This window comes from Rattus norvegicus, chromosome 20 (assembly GCF_021556685.1).
Source record: "Rattus norvegicus strain SHRSP/BbbUtx chromosome 20, alternate assembly SHRSP_T2T, whole genome shotgun sequence".
Taxonomy (NCBI): Eukaryota; Metazoa; Chordata; class Mammalia; order Rodentia; family Muridae; genus Rattus; species Rattus norvegicus.
In genome coordinates this window covers 11,022,615-11,049,365 of record NC_141553.1, presented here as the reverse complement: position 1 = coordinate 11,049,365, position 26,751 = coordinate 11,022,615, and the positions used below count along the sequence as shown (strand labels likewise).

At 51.6% G+C, this 26,751-nt stretch overlaps 1 protein-coding gene across 2 annotated transcripts; it reads right to left on the bottom strand.

The window, feature by feature from the left end:
- Window positions 1–9,336: 9,336 nt before the first annotated feature.
- Rrp1 (ribosomal RNA processing 1) lies at window positions 9,337–20,734 on the bottom strand. Of its 2 annotated transcripts, NM_001012073.1 has the most exon segments (13): window positions 9,341–9,952; window positions 10,829–10,945; window positions 11,566–11,585; window positions 11,810–11,907; window positions 12,614–12,690; window positions 13,965–14,173; window positions 14,299–14,363; window positions 14,449–14,578; window positions 16,678–16,739; window positions 17,578–17,663; window positions 19,343–19,400; window positions 19,664–19,746; window positions 20,556–20,729. In NM_001012073.1, coding segments are annotated over 13 exon segments (1,332 nt in total). In that variant the 5' UTR covers window positions 20,689–20,729; the 3' UTR covers window positions 9,341–9,758.
- Window positions 20,735–26,751: the final 6,017 nt, after the last annotated feature.

Here is a 26,751-nt window from a genome sequence, read left to right as displayed (position 1 = left end):
CCCTCTCCTCCCTCTCCTCCTTCTCCCCCCTCCTCCCTTTCCCCCTTTCCTCCCCCTCCCCCTCCCTCCTCCCCCTCTCCCTCTCTCCTCCCTCTTCCCCTCCTCCCCTCTCTCTGGTTTTGGGTTTTTGAGACAGGGTATCTTTGTACAGCCCTTGCTGTCCTCGAACTCACTCTGTAGACTAGGCTAGCCTCCAGCTCAGAGATCCACTCGCCTCCATCTCTCGAGTGCTGGATTAAAGGTGCGCACCTCCACCGCTCACAGCCACTACTACATTTTTTTATAGCATCAATTTCACTACAGGTTTCTCTGATATCGCTGTCATTTGAATGTTGGCTGTTCCCCAGAGCCTGGCCCCAGCTTGGCTAGATTGAAAGGTAGTGGAACCTTCTAGGGGAGGAACCTAGTAGGAAATCCTCACTGGAGGGAGAGCTCTGAAAGGCACCATAGGGCCTCAGCAATTTCTCTCTCTCGGCTTGTTTGTTTTTACAACCAGGACACCAAGATGATCAGTTCTGCTCTATCACATGCTCCTGTCAGGCTGAGACTCATCAGAGACCCCAGAGTAATGGAGCTAATTGACCATAGCCTGCTACTTTCCAAACTGTGAGAAAAACAAACAGAAAGAAAAAAAAAGTTCTTCTTTGTACTGTAAGTTCTTTATCTTCCACACATGTTAAAGTGACAGAGCACGGATTCAGCGATGTTAAAGTGAGCTACAGTGGGGATGATCCTCTCCACACACATGCACACATGTACACAATCCACACCCAGGCTCTGTATGGGGTTCCAGATCTGGTTTCGTGTGTCTGACATGCCTGGATTGCCTCTGTGCATTCGGAACCTGCTCTCTGCCTAATCAACAGCGCCCTCTACTGGACTCAGGTGGAATTTCCCACTGTGGCTGTTGTCTCCACCGGGTTTCCAAGCACCAGAGATAACTAATGAAGATTGAGCTGCCATTATGTAATGAAATATAAACATACCATCATGTTATTTTAATGTCTTCAAATACATGATCTGAGGGGGATGTGTCACACACTTGTGTACCAACTCTTAGTTGTGCCTTGAACATTTGCATTGACTACCTGCAAACAATTACTAGGTTAACTAGAATTGCTATGCAGTTCTATCTTGCAAGTGCTACACAGTAACTGCAGTTTAAAGCATATTTGCACATTTTACATGCTATGCTATATGATTGCCTTTGGGTTTTCTGTACAGATTATTTTTGTTGATATTCAATGAAAATTGTAGGCGGGAAATATATTGTTCCTATGTGAAGTAAATTGCTATAACCTGCAAAAAAAAAAAAAAAGATTGAGCTGCAACTGTTTTCTGTGATATAGAAACACTCATAGGGGGGGAAGAGAATGGGTCAAGTCCCTATCTCTCTCCCTCTCCTCCCTGACCTTTGCCGTGGGCAAAACCCGGGAAGCCAGCGGGTGAGGAAGCTGGGTTGTGTAGAACACATTTTCTAGCTTCTGTAGCTAATGCTATGGCACCCAGGGCTGTGCTGGCCTGAAGAGACAGCTCAACTGGCATTGGGCTTTCTAGAGATACTGACCAAGCATCCCTAGAGCCCACTGTTGACCCACATCTGGGTGTCCAGGCCCTCGCCCACTCAGTTTCTAAAGGATTTCTACCTTGTTCTCCTCACTTCAGACAGGGACCAAACACCAGGGGACAGTGCCCATGTTCCAAGCCTGCCGAAATACCCCATACCAGCCTATCCTCAGCTACCTGCTTCGCCTCACGGTTAAATTTGACCCACAGAAACCACACAAGATCCCCGTCTTGGTTAGGCTCCTATTGCTGTGATAAAATAGTGACCAAAGCAGCTTGCTGAGGAAAATATTTATTTGGCCTATAAATCCCAGGTTGAGGCAGGCTAAGGCAGGAACTCAAGCAGGGCAGGAACCTGGAAGCAGGAACTGAAGCAGAGGCTGTGGAGAAACGCTGCTTACTGGCTTGCTTCTCAATGCCTTGTTCAACCCTCTTCCTTATACCATCCACACTCACCTGCCCAGGGGTGGCAGCACCCACAGTAGGTATTCTGGGCCTCCCCACACCAGTCATTAACCAAGAAAATGTCCTGCAGACTTGCCTGTAGGCCAATCTTATGGAAGCATTTTCTCAGTTAAGATTCCCTCTCCCGGGGTTGGGGATTTAGCTCAGTGGTAGAGTGCTTGCCTAGCAAGCTCAAGGCCCTGGGTTTGGTCCTTAGCTCCAAAAAAAAAAAAAAGATTCCGTCTCCCCAGCTATGCCTAGTTGTGTCAAATTGACAAAACCCCAACCAGATCAGTTCGTGCCCCACCTCCTCTTGTTCTTTCTGCTTCCTGGTCATCAAAGGCTTCCCCACGTGGTTTTCCTCTATAGCCTTGCATGCTGTGGGTCCCCTCTCAAGATCTGGGGACAGTCATGTTACCAGGGATGGCTGTCTCCTTACCTCTAACTCTCTCTTTCCTTAATGAGAATAAAAACCCCTAATAAGAGAGGTTGGGGGCTGGAGAGACGGCTCAGGGGTTAAGAGCAATGACTGCTCCTCCAGAAGTCCTGAGTTCAAATCCCAGCAACCACATGGTGGCTCAAAACCATCTGTAGTGAGATCCAATGCCCTCTTCTGGTGTGTCTGAAGACAGTTACAGAATACTTATATATAATAAATAAATAAATCTTTTTTAAAAGGGATAGGCTGGGGAAGAGGGTTGTCTGAATACAAAGAAAGGCCACCTGAGATCCGTCCCCATATCCACAGTGGGAGAACGGACTCTGGAGAAATTATCCTCTGACCCCCCACCCCCACCCCAGGAGTGCCAAGGCATGCACACGCTCCCCCTATACACACTAATAATTTTTTAAAAAAAAAAATTTAAAGATGACCCTTTGTGGGCGGGCACACAGCTGAGTGACTTGATGTGAGGACTTGGTGTGTGTGGTGCCCCTCTCAGGAGACAATGTGAACTTCTTAGCACTGATTTCCTGGTGACTGAAACAAGGTAACCAGGCCATGGCTGGTATGACATTGCCAGTGAATGGAAGAAGGGAAAAAAGGTAGATCTCTTAAGCAGTCTCAGTATCTTATATTTAGGAAGGATGTCCACTCCCACTCTGTAGCCCTGCCCTGGTCCTGGGTCCCTGCCTGCACCCCAGATCTGGTGTATGCTACATCAAGGGTGCACCATGAGAAAACAAAAGTCACCGTGGAGGAGAGAGCCAGAGACCAGTGGACTAATGCTTCCATTGCCTTGAACAAGGTGAGTCTGAGACAGGTTTTGTTTGGTTGGTTTTTTTAAAGATTTATTTACTATATTTACATTGTAGCTGTCTTCAGACACACCAGAAGAGGGCATCAGATCCCATTACAGGTGGTCATGAGCTACCATGTGGTTACTGGGATTTGAACTCAGGAACTCTGGAAGAGCAGTCAGTACTCTTAACCGCTGAGCCATCTCTACAGCCTGTTTATTTGTGTTTTGAGGGGACAAGGTTTCTCTGTGTAATGGTTCTGGCTGTCCTGGAACCCACTTTGTAGACCAGGCTGGCCTCACACTCACAGAGATCCCCCTGCCTCTGCCTCAAGTGCTGGGATTAAAGGCATGCACCACCATGCCTGGCCAACTGTTTAAACTTTCTAGAGTAAAGCAAACAGCCACAAACACCCACCCCCCTGTAAGTGCTAGGCTTTCTGAACACATCTCCAGAGTCCCACAAGGCATCAACAGAATGGAAACTAGGCAGGTATAGGGAATAGTGGGCAGATGGGACAACACAGTCTGGGAGAGTCACATGAGTGGCACTGGCCTGCTGGGTAATATGCATCTCCACTTGGACCAGCAGACTGACCTGACGCAGGGGAACCCTGGGTTTCCTGTCTTGGCTGCACCTGGTAGCCCCAGAGACACCTCTGAAGCCCAGTGGGCTCCAGGCATCACTAAGACTGGGCAGGGAAATGGGGTAGGTGCTTTTGTCACATCTCTTTGTTGGGGTCTGGCCTACAGGAACCAATCAGAGGTCTCAGCTTTGTGCAGAAATCCCTTTCCCATTCAAGGAAGTAAAGCCTCGCTCAGTCCAATCACAGAGACCCCAAGGCAGAGGAACCGATGCCCACTTTTATTGTCTAGGTTACTATTTCACTGGGGGAGGGGTGTCCTTCCTACTCCCCTTAGCAAGAGCTAGAGGTTACTCAGGCTTACTTCACAAAACAGTCCATTTTTTAGACTGATCCCAGAAAGAAGAAAAAGAAAAAGGAGGAAGAGGAGGGGGAGGGAGGAGGAGAAGGTAGAGAAGGAGAGGAAGGGGAGGGGGGAGAAGGAGGAGGAGAAGGAGGAGGAGGAGAAGGAAGAGGGAGGAGGAAGAGGAAGAGGAGGAGGAGGAAGAGGAGGAGGCGAAGGAAGAGGGAGGAGGAAGAGGAGGAAGAGGAGGAGGAGGAGAAGAAGAAGAAGAGGAAGAGGAGGAGGAAGAGGAGGAGGAGGAGGAGGAGGAGGAGAAAGAGAGGGAGACAGAAAGAGAGATATACAGAAACAGAGACAGAGAAAGGTATGCCTCCAATTTCCATCAAGTCAGAGACGTGTTAAAATTGTGACAAAGATACACTTGTCCAGAGCGCATCATAGTCTGGTTAGAAGCAGAGGTGGGTCGGAGACTGCCAACAGGACTCCATGCAGGTCACGGAGGTGCACTTCAACTGTTGAGAAGTTCTGGGAGGAAAGTGCCTCCCTGCCTCCTCCAAGCTTGTTCCCTTGGAAACCACAGCCAGCACTTAAGAAACTGGAAATGCTCTCCTGCTGACTCCAGAGCCTTAACCAACACCAGGCGGCCCCTAGTGGCACATGCTGGAACTCCACCTGGGGACTTCAGAGACGTTCCCACTGGCTTCCCCTCTACCCTGTCCCTCTCCTAGGGTACAGACCAAAGCTCCCCGCCAACAAGGAGCTCCACAGTGATTTCAGTACGGGGGTGATTGACAGAGCAATTAAAACATGGGTAGAGGGCAATGGTGGGCGGGCAGACGATAGAAGATACACACTAGCTGTTAGGGAAGGTAGAGAATCGATGGAAGGCTACAAAGGTGCATGAGTGATTGACTGATGCGTGGAGATCTCAGCCTGTACACGTGTGCAAGCTCACGGGCTACAGAGATGTCTGTAGTGTGACCTTCCTGGGGACCTGTCTGAGAACCAGCTGAGGGAAATGACATGCAAAGGGAAGGGGGGCGTGGTCTCCAGTCAGAACCTGCTGGTGGCTACTTTAAGAAGAGAAGAAATGGCGGTGCTCCCTCCGGCAGGGTCCTGTGGTCTGTATCCTGCCATTTAACCGTGTGAGGAATGTGCACCTCAGTCTGTGAGCCACAGCCTGTCCCCTGTCACACAGAGCTGCTGAGCATACAGCCTACCTAGATTTCCCCCAAGTCGGCTCCAGGGGAAGGGACGCTGAGGAAGGGAGGGCTCTTCCTGTGGGGGTGATGAAAGGTTCTAAAATAGTTGGGGCTCTGCACCTGTGACTTGCCACCGAACCGGACAGCTGTGGTGCTCGAATGGAACACAAGGCAGGATGAGACTTCCACTTCAGTTTACTCATTCATTAATTCATTCACTCATTCATTCATTCACTTTGAGGCAGGGTCTCTCTACACAGCCCTGGCTATCCTAGAACTCTAGACCAGGCTGGCCTCAGACTCAGAGATCTGCCTGCCTCTGCCTCCTGAAATGCTGGGACTAAAGATGTGTACCACCACTGCCTGGCCAGACTGAGGATTTTTTTTTTAAATCCCCTCCTCCTCCTCCTCCTCCTCCTCCTCCTCCTCCTCCTCCTCCTCCTCCTCCTCCTCCTCCTCCTCCTCCCTTTACAGATTTTACACACACACACACACACACACACACACACACACACACACACACAGTCACTGTCTTCAAATCCACCAGAAGAGGGCATCAGATTCCCATTTCAGATCTGCATTTCAGATGGTTGTGGTTACTGGGAATTGAACCCACTGAGCCATCTCTCCAGCCCCCAGCCCTCAGACTAAGGATGTTGTTGTTGTTGTTGTTTGCTTGTTTGTTTTTAAAAATTTATTTATTTTTTTATGTATGTGAGTACACTGTTACTGTATTCAGAAACACCAGAAGAGGGCATTGAATCCCATTACAAATGGTTGTGAGCCACCATGTGGTTGCTGGGAATTGAACTCAGGACTTCTGGAAGAGGAGTCGGTACTCTTAACCGCTGAGCCATCTCTCCAGCCCCTGTTTGTTTGTTTGTTTGTTTGTTTGTTTGTTTTAAAAGACTGAACTTCTACAGTGTTTGAATTTCTAAGACCATGGACTTAAGTTTATAAAATGTTTTATATTGTGATGCTGATATTAATGTGTGAAACAAAAAAGCATGTGGCTTTGTGTAATGTTTCTGTCAAGTTGGCAAAAGAGTGAGTTTTGCTGCCTAGTTTCTCGCCAACTTGACATAAGCTATAGTCATCTGAAGGGAGGGTGCCTCCATTGAGAGGGTCCCCGCTAAAAGACCAGATTGTAGGTAAACCTGCAGGACATTTTCCTGGTCATGTAGGAGGGCTCAGCCCATTGCGGGTGGAGCCACCCCTGGGCAGGTGGTGGGTTTTATAAAAAGCAGGCTGAGCAAGCCATGGAGAGCAAGCCAGTAAGCAGCATCCCTCTATGCCCTCTGTGTCAGCTCCTGCCTCCAGGTTCCTGCCCTCAGGTTCCTGCCCTGATGTCCTTCCTTCCCAGATTGCTTTTGGTCACAGTGTTCATCACAGCAACAGGAACCCTGAGAAAGCAGGTAAGTGGCTCTGCCGGAGCTGTGGAACCAGGCATAGAACCGTGAGGTTTGGTCGGAGCTCAGTTTGGTCAGAGCCTGTGGAAAGGAGTCTAACAGAGAAAGGGAGGATGTGAACAGGCTCGAGGATCAGGTGAGGTCTGGGTTCAGCCAAAGCATCCTCTCTGGGCACAGACTCACAAGAGGGGCAGAGCCCACATCAAATCCAGTGGGGCAGTTAAGAAAGCATAGAAACAGATGAGATTGGTACTTAATTCAGTAGGCTCTTAACAAAGCAGGCTGTCCTCCCGTGTGCATAGTGTGATGGGGGAGGGGGGCTGTTCTTGTCTTCTTGTTTGATCACCTGGTGACCTTAAGAGAAAACCTTAAGGGCCCCAGGACAACCTTCAGATCTGATCCAAGCCGTAACACCCCGGGCTTGGGCTTTTGCCTGCTCTCTAACCTTCAGACATCATCCCTACTGCCATGAAAGGTTGTGTGCGCGTGTGCGTGTGCGTGTGCGTGTGTAAGGTGGGGAGGGGTTTGTTTGACTGGCCTTGATTCTCCTACCTCTGCTGCCTCCTGAGTGCTGGGATTAAAAGCATGCACCATTACTGCCAGGCCTGAGAAATATTAAAAATAAATTACATTCAGTTCACCCCTCCATAGCTACTATAGACTTCCAACTTGGGGATTCAAAAACCTGTAGGTGCAGACTACTTGAAATCAATAGTTTCAAATAGAGCGTGGTCTGCACCGAACTTGCATGTGCCTTCCCTCCGTGCCCGTATTTGCCTAACACAGCATGGCAGCGATTGGTGTAGACTTCTCCGTTGTACCAGATGTGAACATGCAGTGCATAGGAAGGTGTGCGGGGGTTCTGTGAAGACAGCATTTGGAGAGGGACTCTAGTGATGCTCAGTGTTTGTGGGGATCCTGGAAGCCCCCTCCCCGCATCAGTACCAAGCATCTCCTTCTCTCCCCTGTGTGTTCATGTGTGCATGAGCTTGGAGAAGGGCCTGTTTCCTGACGGAGGTCACACACTCAGGGAGGCAGGGCCTCTCCTGGTCCATCACCTCCTTAGATGGACTAGTTGGACTGCCCAGAAAAGAACAAGGAAGACCAGGAGAGCACCTGTATGAACTGCCACACCCGACAGGGCAGGGCACGGCAGGCAGGCTCCCACACTGAATAGGACGTACTGCTGGGTCACTTGGTTCACTCATGTATGGAGCTGACCAAGCCACCGACTGGCAGTTGAGGGTCACACTGCAGGGTCACACAGGGAGCAGGGGTTGTCATATGGAAGTCTGCCACAGGTCAGGCTGCAGAAAAGCCTGATTGTCCTTCAAACAGCTGCCCTCCCGGGTGTCTCCCGGAGAGCAGTAAAGACGCATGCGCACAATGTACATCTGAGAGGCATGATCCCCTCACAGCCCGGGGCACACAGCCCAGGTGTGCACAGGCATGAAACATGCTCTGGGGGGTGTTATCACACAGGGAAGCTCCAGCACAGGATGCAGGCATGAGCCCTGAGAACAGCTCAGTGAAATGCACCACGCAAGCCCAAGCACGCACATGCGGAGCTGGGGGCCCAGCACAGGACACAGACCAGAGGCTGCCAGCCCAGGGAGGGGTGCTGGCCAAAGCACATCAGGGAAACTGAGAGTAAGTGCTGGTGGCTGCCCAGTCTGAGAATATCCCAATAACTCCCGAATGAGACAGTGGGTGGATGGCGTGCCCTGTGCCTGCTCCCAAAGCTGTTCACGCAGGATTAGAGGTGAGCACTTTCACACAGGTGATGCTACCCTCTGGTGTGCGTGACACTGTCTGATCTCCATCAATAAGGACCCACAGTCCATGACAGCGGACTTGGGTGAATCATGTCTGAGGTCAAGCAGTTGCCAAGTGCTTCACATGGTGGTGCGGGCTGCAGGCTGTCCCCAGGACACAGGCCTGGCACCCAGGGCCTCAGTCAATAGCAGGAACTCTACAGCTGAGCCGCAGACTAGAACCAGAGTGTCGCCACGCCTGGTGTCTGTCCTAAAGTGGAGCAGATCTCAGGATGGTGAGCCACAAGGCCCACTGTTGTCTCCGGGGCACTCTGGGATGTGTTTAGGCCGCCACAGCCTCCAGGAGCACAGATGGCTTTGGCACTGTCCTTCCCCCTCACCTGGCCTCCTGCAGCCTGGCTGCCCCAGTGGTGACCCCCAGGGAGGGACAAGCCCATAGCAGCAGGGCCTGGCTCTGCTCTACTCAGAATAAGAGCCCAGGCAGGTCATGCCCAGGCCGCCTGCTGGGGTCTCTATAAATGCTGTGTAAATAGTGTCCCAAAGAGAGGTGGTACAACAGCCAGGCCTTCCTGCCATGGCCCTGTCACCTCAGTCACAGCAACCTCATGAGAACCCGTTACAGTGCAAGTCTGAGGTGGGGCACGGAGCATGAACACACAGGCCTGGTGGGCTCTTTGGTGGGGTTCTCAGATGCACACAAACACAAAAGCAGATGAAAACGCCCCACCCACACCCTCCAATACACACGGATATCCAAAAAGGGGAGAAGCAGCCATGTGTTGTAAGGTCCCGCAGTTTATTTGGTGGGCAGCCCAGGATGGAGTTGACGGTGGTCACACAGTTACTCAGTTTTGTTTTCCTTACTGTAGGGGAGGGAAGCGGAGACAGGGTTTTGCCCTACGACCCAGGCTGGACTCAGTCTCCAGATCTTCTGGCCTCTCTGGTCAGGATCAGGCACAGCCACAGCTATGTACGAGTAAAATTTTGAGTGTTCGGAATGAATTTCTGATATGCAGGCCATAGCTGAGGCAGGAGCATTCCTGAAGGCCAGGACTAACCAGGGGTCTCCTCTTTCATCCTCCTCCCCTATAGAGCGCTCAGAGCCTTGGCATCCAGAGGCTGCAGGAGCATGCGCAGAGAGCCTGGCCCCATTCACCTCATGCCAGTAAGGAGGCCAGCCGGCCTGGGCTGTGCACCTCACTTCGCACTCTGTGATGATCCTTTCTTCTTCCTCTTTGGTTGCTGGACCCTAGGCCCCTTGGCTCTAGCCCCGGGCTTCCTCCTCTTCCCAGGAGGCCCTCTTTGGCCAGCCTTCTCATCCGTCTTCCTGCTCCTCTTCCTCTTCCTTCCCCGGCTTGGGTCTGCACTTGAGGCTTCTGTCTCGCTCCCCCCTGTGGACAAAGTGAGGATCGAGAACAAATTGCTGGGACAGTAGGACAGTATGTCACCTGACTCCACTGCAATGCCAGCCCAGGGGACAGCACCAGCCATGGCCACTGATGGGGGAGGGATATGATATGGAGAGCGCACCCAAGTGATGTGAGCATCATCTGGGAGCCAGGATGTCTCAGGGAGGCTGGGCTCAGGAAGTGATCCCCAGAGGACAGGGCCAGGATGAAGGGCCAAACCATGGAGCAGGGTGTGAGGACAATGCAGGAAGAGAGGTAGAGATATCTGACAAGAGGGCCGGGGCTGTACCTCGAGGCCAGCAAACATAACTCAACCTGCTAGGTCGGGGCTTAAAGACAGTGTCTGGGCTGAGGCTGGGCCAGGGCAGGCTGGGCAGAAGATACTGCCCAGCTGCCACCAATATGGATGGGCTTCAGTGTGGAGGTAGCTGGGCCAGAGGCAAGGGGACCCTTCCCAGGGCAGATCCTAGGTCAGCTCAGGGCAGGGCCCCAGCACTGCACAGCAGGCCCCAGACAGTCTTTAGCAAGAGTGCTATAAGCCAGCATACACAGCAGGAAGGCTGGGACAGAGGACCTGAAACCAATGGTTACACAGGTGGAGGATTCAGGATCATAAGGAGACAGGACAGACAGGCTCAGACCAAAGACAGCAACAGAGCCAAAGAGAGGTGGTCCAGCCGGAGCTCAGGCACCACGGGCTGAGGGCGGGCCCCACTTACAACCAAAAAGGGAAGAGTGACAAGGGCGGGGTCCCCAGGCCAGGTGCAAGGTGGGTGTTTGTGCATGAAGGCGGGACCAGCAGGGGACAGGGGAAGTGAGGTAGTCCATAGGTTAATCACCACCTAGGGTCCTCCCTACCTTCCTTATTCTGAGGCTGCAGTGTGGGCAAGCGCTTCTTTTTCTTCTTCCGTTTCCGCCTCCCTTCTAGCAGCTTCTTATAGGCTTTTTCAGGGACATCATCCTCAGGGAAAATGCCTGAGAACCAGGATGACAGTCAGGCAGAAATGAGGGGGTGGACCACCTCCATTCTGCCAGGCCTGCTTACATTACCACTCCACGGGATCAGGAAGGACCGAGATGCTGAGATCCGTGTCCCGGTGCACACAGACCCAGCTCAGAACCAGAGAAACACAGAGGCAGTCTGAGGCACATGTCTATTCCAGCTGGGCAGTACAGGCCTGTGCTCGTGAGGCTACACATGTGCCTCGGTGACCCCTGCACTGCAGGGGCTTCCTGGACACTGGTTAGAAACCCACCACACGCACAATACACAATCACTCCTGTGTGAACTTCATCTACAAATACTGGACATGGGTTCATGGCTGCATGAAGCATCAAGGTATGTTCTGGTGAGAAGAGAGGCCGGTTTCACTGGCGAGACAGGACAGGACAGTAAAAGGTGGCAAGGCCTCCAGGGGCCAGGACTGGTGATGAGGCCTGAGCACCTCCCAGCAGGCATGGAGGAACAGTGAGTGCTGTGGGGCCTTTGAGCCTAACCCTTCCCCCACCAACACAGACCACCGTAGACCTCTCGATTGATTGCGTGCGTGCGTGTGTGTATTGGGGGACCATCTCAGTGCCCACCAGAGCCTCACCTCCAGCCAGGTCCCGCAGCCTGAAAGAGAAGACAGAGGACATCACTCAGTGTGGCTCTGCCAGATGAGTCCTCATGGGCGACCAGCTCAATGAGACGCCTTCCCAACTTCTGAGTCCCCCTGGCTCAGGCCACCTCACAGGACAGCACGCAGGAAAGGCCGTGGGGGTGGGGCTGGGCAGTAAGCACACAGGCTGACTGCCATGAAGGAGACAGCAGGGGCAAGGCCAGGCCTCCTGACTCACTTTTGGATCACTTTGTAGAGGCGCTTCCGGTTCTGAGAGGGGGTGCTCTGTCTACTGGCCAGCTTGAACAGTTTGTTAGCCACTGCCTCGTAGTCAAACTGTTTCAAAAAGAAGTGAGAAATACAAGGTTCAGTCAGTGTCCATGTGACTGAACACAAAACCCCACTCCCGGGCTGAGGAGACACTTGGCCATCACCGACATTCCCTGCTCCAGCACAGGCGCAAACCAAACCCGCTCGGCAAAGCCAGCAGAGAGACGACGCCCAGCAGCCACCACCCCTGCCCGAGGGAGCACAGGACTCAGAAGGCAGCCTGCTTCTTTTTGCAGCAGGGGTCTTACCATGTGGCTCACTCTGGAGTGCAGGGATTAAAGTCCCTCTAACTTTAATTTCCAACTAGCCACAGCAGACAGGGAGAAACCAAATGAAACGAGCCCAGCACATTCTATTGGACCCGTCCTATCCGCCTGACCCGTCTCCTGAGCTGACTCAGGGCTGTGACCCAAATGCAGACCACTAAGCCTGTGCCACCCTGTTCAAGGCCAGCACCCCCATAATATGGTCAGACCTGGGGGTGCGGGCCACCAGCTCAAAGCAAAAGGAACGCCATGGGGTGCAGCAGTGCTGCTTAGCCCTGGCATCAATCTCTCAGCAGTGACCAGGAGCTGCCCAGTGGTCAATTACCCATCCTTCCCCGAAAGCCAGCCTCCATAAGGGCTGTCTGCACATCCCCATTGCTGTCCTTCCTCCTGGCAGCAGGGCTGGGGGTAGAGGCTACCCTTGTAGCCCAGACATGGATGCCTACCTGGAGGACAGGGCCAGTGTCTTCCTCGTCATCCCACGCCTCCTCGTCCACCTCAAGGTCAGCCCTACTTACAGAGCCTAAAAACAAATGTGGAGGCTAAACTCAAGGTACCCCGCCTAGTGCAGGGAGACCCAGTACCACCACCAAGCCACTGAGGACCCTCGTGTCATGCACTGACACAGGCTGGGGACCGCACAGCAGCTGTCTCATGGGAATATAGAGATGAGGAAGGGCATCCCAGGATGCAGGTGTGGGCCAGTAGGCACCTTGGGCAGCAAAGGCAGACTCAGGTATCCCAGCAGGGGGCTAGACCAGGGACCACTGGAGCCATGCTTGGCTCAGCTAGGGACACGGAGCTGAGCTGTGTGCTCAGAACTCTCGACAGCAGTGCCTTCTTGGTGTGGAACAGAGAGAGCCTGGTTCTCCCCTGATAGCACAGGCTAGCCCTGAACATGGGCAATCCTCCTGTCTCCCAAGTGCTGAGGTTATGGGCCTGTGCCCCCACAGCCCACTCAGCACAGCCTTCGGGTGAAGGGCTTCTGGACAGCAGTGCTGGGGGACACTCTGGCCAGGACAATATCTGTAGGACGCTCGCTGTGGAGCGGCTGATGAGCCACAAGCAGGCACCAATGGGTCTCACCTTAGAAACTCTTAGGATGACTGAGCTACCAAGAAAGGAAAGTTAAGACAAAGAAGGGAAGACGCACAGGATGCCAGGCACTGTCCGCTGACCCTCAAGAAGGGGCTGTCAGAGCTGGCACCAAAGCTAAAAGAGGACACCCCAGCAGTGAGAGAACCCCCTCTTCTGAGTCTCCATGACCACAGCATCAAGACAGAAAGCCAAGCAAGGCCCACTGCTACCAGAGCCTGGCCCAAACCCAGAGCCCACGAGGGGCCGTTTACAAGTAGAGCGTATAGCACCATCTTTTGTCCCTGGCTGCACTGTGGTCAGAGCGGGCAGGGCAGGGCAGGGCAGAGGGGCAGAGGGAAGGTGACTGCTGGAAGTGGAGGGTCCGGGTGAAGGAGCAGGGGAGGGCTTGGGTGTGACCTGAGGTTAGAGCAGTTCCCAGTGCATACAGTCTGAGTTCCATCCCCAACACCCCCCAAACCCACAAACAAAACCAGGGCGCATGCTCCCCTGTGAACGGAGAGGTCAGGGTACACGCAGGACCCGGGGAGCACTAAGCCTTAGATAGGAGCATCCAGGACTGAGCTGGGAGTCAAGATCTGAGACAGACTTAGGAGAGTAAACCAAATGTACGTCATGCCACGCAGCAATGGGGCTCTGGAGAGAACAGCCAGGGCGGCTTCAACAATCCAGCACGAGACAGGACAGGCCGGGGCGCCTCACCTGCAGGCTGATTCTTGGGAGCTGTGTCTTGCAGATCCTGCTCGTCCTCTGAGGCCTCGTCACTGTCATCATCACCATCGTCCTCGTCTGACCCTTCCCCCTCTCCGCTCTGTGCATCTAGTTCATTCATGAGGTCTTCTATGGCCAAGGGAGCCTGTTCCACGATCGCCTCAAAGATGCTCTGAGTGATCTTATGCAAAACCAGGGAGCTGAGGGTGAAGCAGACGCCAGAGAGCTCATTAGTGTGGGCTCTCGGACACCCTGCCACTCTCACAGCATGGGGGGGCCAATGGCCACTGCAGCCCAAGGGGAAGGAAAACTGCCCGCTACTCACTCCTTAGTGCGGGCTGCTATCTGGCAGAAGGGCTTGATGAACTGCAGATTCTGGTCTGCGGTGAGCTGTATGGAAACCAAGAGACAGGAGCTGTGTTCAGTGCTGGACACATGCACTATACGCCACAGCCCTCACCCGAGCCTGCCTCACCTCTGCAGCGCCCACTTTGGTCAGTTCCTCCAGAAAGATCTCTAGGAAGTGGCTCTTCACCCCATTGGGGGCCTGGCTGTCAGGGCTCAGTATCTCGGTGGTCAGCAGCTGCAGCAGCTGCTCAATCTGTCTGATGAGAGAAAAGCAAAGAACAGTGCGGCCATGCAGTCACAGGTCTGCGGTGCCCCTGCGCCCTCCACATGGGTTCTGGCAGGAACATGCATGTGCCGGTAGGCGGCGTCATCCAGGGACACACCTGACCTTTTGCACCCATATGAAAAGACCCAGGTGGCACAAGGGAGTCCTGCTGGCCCAGGTTTGTGTGACACCTGTCAGGAGTCTGGCTCTTGGCCATAAATATAAGGTCGAATATAACAGAATAGACACAGGTCTTTTGTATCTTCAAGACACCGTGGAAATATGGCCACTGAGACGCTCTGCAGGCCCATCCTCTCTACTTGGAAAAGGTATCAGGTCAGAACAGACCAGAGGCAAAGAGGAAGGTACACCAATAACGGCTGGGGCCACAGGCCCCCTGACGGGCTCCCCAGGCCCTGTTGCATGCTCCTTATTGGCAGCATGAGGAAGCTGTGAAGCTGTTGCCAGGCACAGCTGTGCAGCTGTTGCTCTCCCGGGCACAGCTGTGCAGCTGTTACTCTCTCAGGCACACAGGTTACCCTGTCTCAGTGCCCTGGACCTAGTACCAGAGGACAAGCAGTCCAAAGCACTCGGTGCACGTGAGACTCCTAACCGCCAACAGTGTAGCCTCTCCACCACTGCCACTGTGGCACATGCTGTCTCAGGAGCCCCTGGATGGCTCCAGCAAACGGGCACCAACCACAGAAAGGAAACGTGCTGCTCTGCCAGGCTCAGGGGGAAAAGAAACCAATGGCAAGATGAGGCGTAAAACAAATTGAGAGACCAGAGTTAGGTAAGCTCCAGATGACACGACTGCATGTGGCAAACACCAGAAACTCCCGAGCCAGGCTGTGCCACATCAGACAAACAAACCGTGTGGGCTCTGCCAAGGCCAGGGAGGGACCAGGGCCCTTCAGGGTACACTCCAAAAACAGCACTGTTACCATGAGGAAGTTACAACACATAGGAAATAGTTCAGACCACCACAGTCCAGCATGCACTCATTCTCTGAGAGGAGGGGGGTGTGGACCTAGTTTTCACAGTGGATGCCTGATCTCGGTGCCCCAAGGCCAGCTCCCTGTCAGCACCACTGACAACTCACAATCACATCTAAGTTTTCATCTAGACTTTTCTCTTCTTGCTGCCATCACCCCGGCAAAACAAAAGAAAAAGAAGGAAAAGATTCCTGTATGGTGCCGTGTAAACACGCCTGCACTGCTCTGCGGGACTTCCAAATCAACCATTCTTGGGGTTAATATTACTCTGAGGGCCAACTGGCATGGTGGTGCACTCAGGAGGCAGAAGCAGATATCTGTGAACTCAAGCCAGTCTGGTCTACACAGTGTGTTCAGGCCAACCAAGACTATGGAGAGAGACACTATAGCCCTCAAATTTCACTCAAAATAAATAAAGTTGAAATATTTATTATTTTAAAAACTGTTACATGAAAACATTCAGAAACCCACTTTGTGGTGTAGAACTCTGGCTGTCACAAGGAACCTGCTGTCTCAGCTTGGACAGAGACACGGGTGAACAGGCAGCACCTAGGGGTTAGCTCTCTACGTGGGTGTCCCAAAGGACAGGAGTAGAAGCAGAACCCCAGGGGAGTGGAAGCTGCAGCCACAGAAGTCAAGGTCAGATAGGAACACAGCCAACCATTGCTCGGAAGACATGGGCCAGCCCACCTAAGCACTGTGGTCAAAAGCAAGGGACCCAGATGAGCAATGGCCCCCACACCATCCGCCTGTTAAAACGTGTTACGACCGGCGTACACAAGTGTGCCCCACTATAGAATGACTGGCATGGGGGTTGGGGATTTGGCTCAGTGGTAGAGCGCTTGCCTAGCATGCGCAAGGCCCTGGGTTCGGTCCCCAGCTCCGAAAAAAAAAAAAAAAGAATGACTGGCATGGAAAAGACAGCATCATTTAACCATTTATAACATTATCTTAATTCAGCACCACCTGTGGTACCAAGTTATGCGAAAGCCGCCTGCCGACAACGAGGAATCACAAGAGGACCTCAGGATTCCTGGGATGAGCCAGGGCCAGGACCTTAAGCTGCCTGTGACTCTGCCTCCCACAGGCGACCCACCTCTCTTCCCAGCCTCCGGTTTTCACAGCCTTCAGCGACTCACTCAGGACCATCCTCATGAGCTAGGACACGAAAGAAACTCACGTTAGTAAGAAGACAGTCAACAAACCATGCAAGCTTCCCTGTGTCCCAGAAGTCTCCTGAAGGTAAGGCCTCTGCCTGTCCCAAGGGATATGACTGGGCAGAGTGCTGTAGACAGGAGCGGTAACGTCCGTGACACCGTGCCCTCAGGATCCTGGGCCTGGAGATCCGAGCTCTGCACTTGGCTTCATGAGCAACAGACTCACATGAGTGATTGGGATCTGCAAACTAGAGCTGAGTGGAACAGTCAGGGCGTGCACCAGGCTCTCCCACAGGAGGCAGTGCTACTACACAGCCAAGGCTGAAGCTGGGCCTCACTTCCCCTATAAAAAAAGACACTTGAAAAAAAAAAAAATCGGGCTGGAGGGATGGCTCAGTGGTTAAAGCACTGACTGCTCTTCCAGAGGTCTTGAGTTCAATTCCCAGCAACCACATGGTGGCTCACAACCATCTGTATTGAGATCTGATGTCCTCTTCTGGTGTGTCTGAAGACAGCAACAGTGTGCTCAAGTACATAAAATAAACAGTGGCCGAGAGAAGCACGACACAGAAAGAGAAAGAAAACGGGTTACAATGCAGTCCAAGGGCCAGAAGAGGATCTTCGGACAAGGGGGACTAAAGCCCCTTTCTGCCATGTGCTTGGGCTGTGGCTCACTGGCGGTCAGAATGGCTTTACCTCCGTGAGGAGGGCTGAGACAAGGCAGAAGCCCTGCTTTGAACTCTCACTGACTGGCCCTTAAGATGGAGACTTCAAGCTATATGTAGATTCCAAACCAGCCCTTGCCGACTCCTCCACCCCAGGGTGCCACGCTGCCTCACCATGTAGAACTTATCCAGACGCAGTCTGTCGATGCCCACCCACTCTCGGATCATGGTCTGCCAGAAGGCCCGCAGGAACAGGTGCTCTAGGAGAGAGAGAAAGGACGCACTCGTCAACACCAGAGCCATGGGGAGGGGGACGGGGGGACATCACAAACCCACAGAACCTATCATTCATTCACAGTTCTCAGAACAGAGGGTTTCCAGGTTCCACAGGGGGCAAAAACCACAAGCACAGTCGAACCGAGCTGAGTCTCTGTTGTCTGAACAAATACACAAAGAAGCAGCAGGTACTGGGAGAGGAGTGACTCCTGGGGACATATCCTCCCTAGGCCTCTTTGTCCCTGCCTTGGCTTGGACTAACGCCCTCCCGACACCCAAGCGAGGCCTTTAGCAAGGAGTCTCTGAGGCAGAACTGTAGGCAGATGCCTGGTGCTTGCCCAACTAGACCCATTAACCCTGCAGTAACAGCAGATGAGTCAGATACAGGATGCCAAATCTGAACTGCGCCCTCCTCCCCCCAAAATCTTATAGAGGAGCTCCAAACCCTTGGTACTTCAAAATGTACCTGGAGTGGACAGAGGGGCTCTGCTCAGGGTACTAAAGCAGGTCTTAAGGGTGGACCCATGTACTCAGAGTCAACCAGAGAAGGCTCCATCAGAAAGAATAGAGCCAGCCCTGGGAAGCCTTGATACTAGGACTCTCCTCTTCTCTACAAAGTTCTATGCTAGCAAAGGGCTGTTTGGATGGCTCAGTCATGGTGGCCTAGTCACCAGATTACCAAGTGGTCATTTTAGCTTTGACCCAGCAAAGCAACTCCCCTGCCAGTCCTTAGGGAGCAGGGAGCTCAGATCCATTCTCTCTTTTACATACAGTTAAAGAGAGATCCTGATGTCACCACATAGACCCCAGATGCTAGCACCCAGGGAAGTTGAAGGAGGAAGATCCCAAGTTCGAGGCCATCCTGAGTGACACAGGAAGAACCTGTCTCGGAAAAGAGGGGTGGGAGAAGGGACTCTCCCAAACTGAGAAGGTGTGCACAAATCCCTCAACTTGCCAACTTTGGTCTCCTGTAGCTAAAGCCCAGCTCGCTGAGGACAGGAGCCAGCAGGAGCATCTGGTTTCCCTGTCAGAGCAGAGCAGAGGCCTCAGGCATACTATGTCCCAGTGTTAGGCTGGCCTGCGACAGGGTCTGGACCTCAGGACATGTCAAGGCTGCCTAAGTGATTCCATCGGGCAGGAAGGGATGGGAAACAGAAGAGCTAGAAAACACACAAAGATAGCCATTCTCGATGTGAGAGTTTCCACCCCCTTTTGGGAGTCAAATGACCCTTTCACAGGGGTCACCCAGGACTACTGGAAAACACAGATATTGACATTACAGTTCATAACAGTAGCAAAGTTACAGTTAGGAAGTAGCGATGAAAATGACTTTATGACCATGACATGAGGAACTGCATGAGGGTAGCAGCGTCAAGAGGGTTGAGTCACTGCACGTAAGAGTGGGTGTCAAGGTCATCAGCTAAGCACCATGGTATCATGACACCGGCTGTCATACGCTGCACCACTCTTTAGCCATGTCTGTTTGGTAAACTGAGGGAAGCTGGCTGGGCACTGGGCCGTGTTCCACGCCACAAGCATCCACACAGCCGCCTCCCCACAGCTTGCGTGAGGTTTGAGAGCACGCTGCTGCCTCGGTCCCACTGAATCTCAGCGACTCTGGTGTTGTTGACAGGGCCAGGCCTGGCTTCGGTGTGGTACTCACGTGACTCTGTGGTCTGAAAAGCATGGACGAGCTGGGCAATGGTCCTGCCTAGGTCTTCCTGTGAGGGAAACAGGAAGCACACCCTCAGGCCCTGAAGCACTGTGCTCGGATGGCAAACACACCCCAATACCCTTTACTCCAAAGGACCAGCTGCCAGTCAGCCTCCTCTCCTTGCTGCAAAAGGCCTATTCTGCAGGAGCCATCAGACTTTCTGCTATAAACAGCAGGAGTCGGTACTATATTAAAGGGGTGGGGGTGGGGTAAACACAAGCCCCACCCACTCCTTGTCACAGTTTTTTAGCTACCTTCCCAGGCACCCACCTGCTGGAGGGGCTTGTCCTGCATCCACATGCAATAAAACAGTCCTTTCCATACTTTTAGAAGCTCCTCTGGAGTAAAACCACCTGCATCACAAGAGCAATGGTAAGACTCAGTGAACCCTGGAACTTACCACCCCGAGCCAAGAAGGAAAGCCTGAATAATATGATTGTGATGTCAGCCCATCCCTCAAAACATTCTCCAACAGAACTGCCATACCTGTGCCTGGAAGAGCTCACACACACACACACACACACACACACACACACACACACACACACACACACACACTGCCCCCAGCAGCTTCATGCACCGGCAGACAGGTGTCAGTCCTACAGGGTTAAAATTCAGAACCACAACACTTTCGGGATCGGGTACATAGTTAATGAAACGATTTAATGAAGCCAGTGTTAGACCAAGGAGCTGTAGTTAGTCTATTACATTACATGAACGGTCAAAGTTCAGGCCAGCAAAGGACATCACTGTCATTTAGTGAGGCGCATTCACCAAGATGGGGTTCTCTGACTAGAGCGTGTAAAACTGCCCTGCGAGACTTCCTAAAGCATACAAGCCGTGGCCTTGGCCAAACCACAGCTCAGCGAATCTAGAATTTGCACTTGCGGAGGGATACCCAAGAAACACAGAGGCTGCTGACAGAGGGTCACTCACGAGGACCAGAAGCATAGAAATCGCTTAGCAAAATGCACGTCCCGGGAAAGGGGTGTCGTTAAGGAAACAGGACGTCGGTATGGGCCGGTGAAGAGCATCAGCAAGCTACAGGAGGAGGGAAAGCACGCAGTCCGACCGGGTCAGTCTGAGCCAAGAGAATCGCAGACGAAGGCCGGGTCCTGCGGGGCCCACGCGGCGGAGCTCGCCGGTCTTCCCGGCCGCGTACCTGTCGCTCGCTGACTCCTGGCCACGATGTACTTCTGCAGCTTCCGTAACGCGCGGTCCCGCGTCACCTGCTCATTGCCCGCCAGACGCTGCGCCAGCTGGATCTCCGGCGGGAGCGGCACTCCGGGAACCATGGTGAGCAGGACCCTGAGACCACGCACTCCGCTGGGGCGCTCGAGTGACGACACGTGTGCGTCACGCCAGCGCGACACCACTGCGACGTCACATTGACGCGACACAACACGCGAAACGTCAAGCGTTCTGGACGATGCCGGCGCGCTACCGCCTCTCAGTGGCCTGGAGGCGCAACTGCACCCCCAGGGAGGATGATGGCCTGGTCTAATAAGGTCTTTGATCTTTGATTCATGGGAAGGTCAAAGCATTGTCTCCTGTCTACTGCAGCAGGAGTGGCTGCATTACGAGAAGATCTTGATTTGGTCCAGCTTGTCCTCAGCTGCATCACTCAGCTATGGAGGGCTGCATGGAGCGACCCTTTGCTCAGCATCCTGAGTCATGTTAGCGGGAGAGGGGGTGAGATAAACCATACACCACTGAGAACCCAAAACACCTTCTCTGATCCCTAATACCCGAATCCCCAGGGGAATCCATCCGGTCAAGCCTCCTGGAAAGCGTCCCCTTTCCTAGACAGAGAAAAGCTAGACAGCTGTCATGATCCAGATTATTGGACAAGGTGCAGGCTACCTATCCTGAAGGTAGGCAGGCTAATTAATACACACACTAGAGAAGGCAGAGAGGGTGTGCAGAACTTGAGTGTGCCCTGGTTCAATAAATGTGTGGTGATGCCATTTGGGACACAATTGGGAAATTTTCCGAATAGCCTAATGTCAGATTAGAATACAAAACAATTACAGATTTCATTGGTGTTGCCATGGTGTTTTCCCTGGAAAAGATGGAGGGCAGGTTGTTCAAAGTCTGACTGAAGAGGAACTGGAGTGGGAGAGGGCATGACAGGAACATAGACAAGTCAGCACTTTCCACAACGTCTGAATTTATTAGCAAAAAAATTGATAAATCACATTAGCATTATGGTCGAGATTTTTCAAGTCATCCCAGTTTCTTTGACTTAGGCAAGCTATCTTAAATTACTAATACGGGGGCTCAGTGGTTAAGAGAACTGGCTGATCTTCCAGAGGTCCTGAGTTCAATTCCCAGCAACTACACAGTGGCTCACAACCATTTGTAATGGGATCCGATGACCTCTTCTGCTGTGTCTGAAGACCGCTACAGTGTACCCATTTAAATAAAACAAATAAATTGATCTTTAAAAAAATTACTAATGTTAACTGCCAGACTATACTTGCACATCACACAGTAAATATGTATACCTATATGTGTGTGTGTGTGTGCCCAAGTCCTGCTTGGCATGAGTGCTGAAACTCCAAGTAGGGGAGGTGAGAGAATATAGGACAGACACACAGACATACAAGCAGAAAAGTGGACTCAGATGAGGTATGAGCACTCTGATTAGGACACTTTTGACCATGGCAACTTGGATCCTCAGCTTCTCGACTATGTACCAGCCAGGGAGGACAGGGGGAGGAGGACCTGGTCCTAAATGTCCAGTCACAGGTGCTTTTTAAGTCTACAAATCCCAAGAACAAAGATGGCAGTCATTGTCTCAGTTAGGGTTTTACTGCTGTGAACAGACACCATGACCAAGGCAACTCTTATAAAGGACAACATCTAACCAGGGCTGGCTTACAGGGGCATAGGTCCAGTCCATTATCATCAAGGAGGGAGCATGGCCAGTGTGCAGGCAGAACTAAGAGTTCTACATCTTGTTCCAACAGCAAGCGGGAAAAGACTGGCTCCTGTGTGGCTAGTAGGAGGATCTCAAAGCCCACCCTCACAGTAACACACTTCCTCTAACAAGGCCACACCCACCCCACCAAAGCAACACCACTCTCCACCAATAGCGCCACTCTTTGTGGGCCAAGCGTATGCCAACCACCACAGTCACCAGTTGCTTCTGAAAAGAGCAAATCTCAAGAATAAAGATGAGTATTTATTTGGGCCAGACTTGACCATAACCAACTGCCCAAGTACAACTTCTGGAATGTTCCACAATGGACAGGTAGGAGGGGACAGCTGCTCCTAGGCCTTCCTCATCTCCAAACTCCAGGTAAGGGAAGAAACTATTAGGTGTCTGAATCCTGTAGATACCAGGCTTGGGTGACATCAAGCAGGAAGTCAGCCAAGAATGGCCTGCTACAGGGGAAGGGCCCAAAGAAAGATCTTTCAAAGGAGAAGAGGTTTGGGCTGAAGGACAAGGCAGCCAGGCCCAAGTTTATCTGAGCGACTTGGAGTGTATTCTCACTGGACAAGTAAAGATGAGAGTGGCAGGATAGGGTGGCCTCGTTTCTGGGAACACGGAATCTAACATTTACAGCTCTGTGTGTGTGTGTGTGTGTGTGTGTGTGTGTGTGTGTGTGTGTGTGTGTGCGTGTGTGTGCATGTAAAGAGCCACATACAGATGAAAATAGAAGATTAGAAGATAGATAGATAGATAGATAGATAGATAGATAGATAGATAGATAGAAAGAAGATAGATGGGGGTTTATGAACAGGAAACCTGGAAAGGGAATAACATTTGAAATGTAAGTAAAGAAATATATCTAATAATAATAAAAAAGTAGATAGATAGATGATAGATTGATGACAGATAGATGATAGATGACAGAATTATTTCTTAGGAAAGGGAGATAGAGGAGACTCAAGGGATAACAGATGCTGAATCCAAGATGCCAGGTGTAGTAGAACTAGTGGGGAGCCTTTTTTTTTTCTTTTTTTCGGAGCTGGGGACCAAACCCAGGGCCTTGCGCTTGCTAGGCAAGCGCTCTACCACTGAGCTAAATCCCCAACCCCTGGGGAGCCTTCTTATCTCTCTCTCTCTCTCTCTCTCTCTCTCTTTTTAAAAGATTTATTTACTTTATGTGTGCATACACTGTCGATTTTCTCAGACACACCAGAAGAGGGTGTCAGACCCCATTACAGATGGTTGTGAGCCACCATGTGGTTGCTGGGAATTGAACTCAGGACCTCTGGAAGAGCAGTCAGTGCTTTTTTTTTTTTTTTTTTTTTTTTTTTTTTGGTTCTTTTTTTTGGAGCTGGGGACCGAACCCAGGGCCTTGTGCTTCCTAGGCAAGCTCTACCACTGAGCTAAATCCCCAACCCCGTAGTCAGTGCTCTTAACCTCTGAGCCATCTCTCCAGCCCCATCCTTATCTCTTATCAAGTAACAAGGTGTGAGTCTCAGAAACAGCAGACAATATCTGGATTTATATCTGAGGGCATAAGTAAGGTTCTGACGAGCAACCTGAGAGAATTGAGTTAGCAGGCAGACTAGAGAGCAGCCTACAATTCAAATGGTTGTTTAAGGTTGTGGGAACTCAGGCCTTTAGTCCCACCCAGCAGAGACAGGTGGATCTCTGTAAATTCCCGGCTGGCCTGATCTGCACCGTGAGTTCCAAGCCAACCAGAGTTATGTAGTAAGACCTCGTCCCAAAAAACAAGCAAACAAACTCCATTTGTTGAAGGAATAATCCCAAATATAAGTCTGGAGACCCATGAAAGCCCCCCTGAATTTCTGGTAAATAAAACTTTTGAGTGAAAAAAATTAAAGATTTATTTTATTTTATGTATAGGGGCACACTGTAGCTTCCTTCAGAAGAGGGCATTGGATCCCATTATAGATGACCGTGAGCCACCATGTGGTTGCTGGGGATTGAACTCAGGACCTCAGGAAGAGCAGTCAGTGCTCTTAACCCCTGAGCCATCTGTCCAACCCCTGAATGAAATTTTTTAAGAATATGGGTGAGGTCAGTAGGAGATACTCCAAAGGGTGTGTGTGTGTGTGTGTGTGTGTGTGTGTGTGTGTGTGTGTGTTTGTACACTATATGTATATGTGTATGTATATGTACAGATAGTATAATACATGTATATATACATATACATGTACACATATATACATATACCATATATATGGTACAATATATAAGATGTGTATATATATGTGTGTGTGTGTATTATATACATTATATATATATACACACACACATATGCCATATATATATATAAAATAGGTTAAGGGATGATGTGAGGAGGGCATAAGAGGGAAAGAGAGGCTAGTGGAGTTGGCTTTGTATAAACGTCCTGGTAGTTAACTTTGTCAAGCAGTTTCGGAGGCCCAAGACCACCAAGTCACACACAGAGATGAGTGACACACTGGCTGCTACACAGACAGAAAGATCCCAAGATGGTTGGTTTCTGGCTTTGGACCTGGAGCCATTCTCACTCTGGGTCACTGGTGTCACCTGTTGGACTTAGGACACAGGTGTGGCTTCCTGCTGGGTGGGACCGTAGCTGACCGTTCTGTAGCCACAAGTCACATTTCTGCATGTGGCAATATCCTCTCGTCCCCTGCGGCTAGACGCTCATCCCTAGATCTGATGAAGACAAGGCAGGATGTCAGGGTCATAGGTCATCAGGAGAGACAGAGGTGATTCTGAAAGACACTAAGAAGCAAATCCTTGGATCCCGGCACCCATGGCGCTGGGGCCCTCTACCTTCCCTCTCTGTGGAAAAATCCCTCCCTCTGTTTGGTGTGTTATCCAAATGGAAAAGTGGCGGGGGCACACCTGGCTGTCCCCCCTCCCCAGTAATCAGGCCACGCCTGCTGAGCACACCACTCCACTTTCTTTCTTTTTTTTTTTTTTTTCAGAGCTGGGGATCGAACCCAGGGCCTTGCGCTTGCTAGGCAAGTGCTCTACCGCTGAGCTAAATCCCCAACCCCACCACTCCACTTTCTATGGTGGCAGCAGACACTTGTAGGTAAGTGTCCTTCCTTACCTCTGCCACTCTGAGCCAACAATTCTCCAGTGGACCCCAAAGGTGGCTTTGGTTATGGGCAGGTTCCTCCCCTGCTGGGAAGTCGTAAGAGATTTCTCTGAAGGTATTTTCCTCCTTCCCCCCCTCCCTCCCTCCCTCCTTCTCTCCCTCTTTCCCTCCCTCTCCCTCTCTCTCTGTCAGGCCCCCTCATACTATCCATTGAAGCTGTCTCTTTCCCTCTCTCCTCCTGTGCCCTCCCCCACTTCTCTCTCTGCCCTCCCCCCTCCACCCCTCCCCACACACACCCCTGTTTCACTACTTAGCCCTGCTTGGCCCGGAGATCCACTTGCCTCTCTCTGCCTCCAGAGGGCTAGGATGAAAGGTCTGCGCCACCCTCTCCTACTCTCTGTGAGCAAGAGGAGGTCCCTACCTAAAGGGGCTTCACGTGTCAGTGGCAGCAGGGCCATCAATAACATGACAAACACGTGTGCCAGAGCAGACCCGTCACACTGTGAAAGACAGGGGAAAGGACCAAGCCTAGAGATGAATCTTAGTAGGACCTAGTGTGACTCTCTGACAGAAGAGTTCATCCAAGCATCAACGCAGCACATAAAAGTGAAACTCAAGGGGCTGGAGAGATGGCTCAGTGGTTAAGAGCGCCGACTGCTCCTCCAGAGGCCTTGAGTTCAAATCCCAGAAGCCACATGGTGGCTCACAACCATCTGTAAATGAGATCCGATACCCTGGTTCCTGTGCCCGAAGACAGCTACTTTGTATTCATATATAATAAATAAATAAATCTTTAAAAACAAATAAAATAAAACTCAAAGTAAACTTCACAGAGCTGAGGCAGTGGCTCAGGTGCTGACCCCTTGCAAGCTGGAGGACCTAAAATGGCTCTCCAGTACCTTTAAAGAATCGGGTGCAATGTGCTTATAATCCCAGCAACCGCCAGGAAGTGAAGGTAGATGGGTTGCTAGGTTTCAAGCTAGCCACTCTAGTCTAATCAGTAAAAATCGGGGCCATAGTGGCTGGAGAGATTGCTCAGTGGTTAGAGCACTGACTGCTCTTCCAGAGGTCCTGAGTTCAAATCCCAGCAACCACATGGTGGCTCACAACCATCTGTAATGGGATCCAATGCCCTCTTCTGGTGTGTCTGAAGACAGGGACAGTGTACTCATAGAATAAGATAAATCTTTTTTTTTTTTTCGGTTCTTTTTTTCGGAGCTGGGGACCGAACCCAGGGCCTTGCGCTTCCTAGGCAAGCGCTCTACCACTGAGCTAAATCCCCAACCCCGAATAAGATAAATCTTAAAGTCAGTTCATAAACCTATTTCCTAATGTCATGGA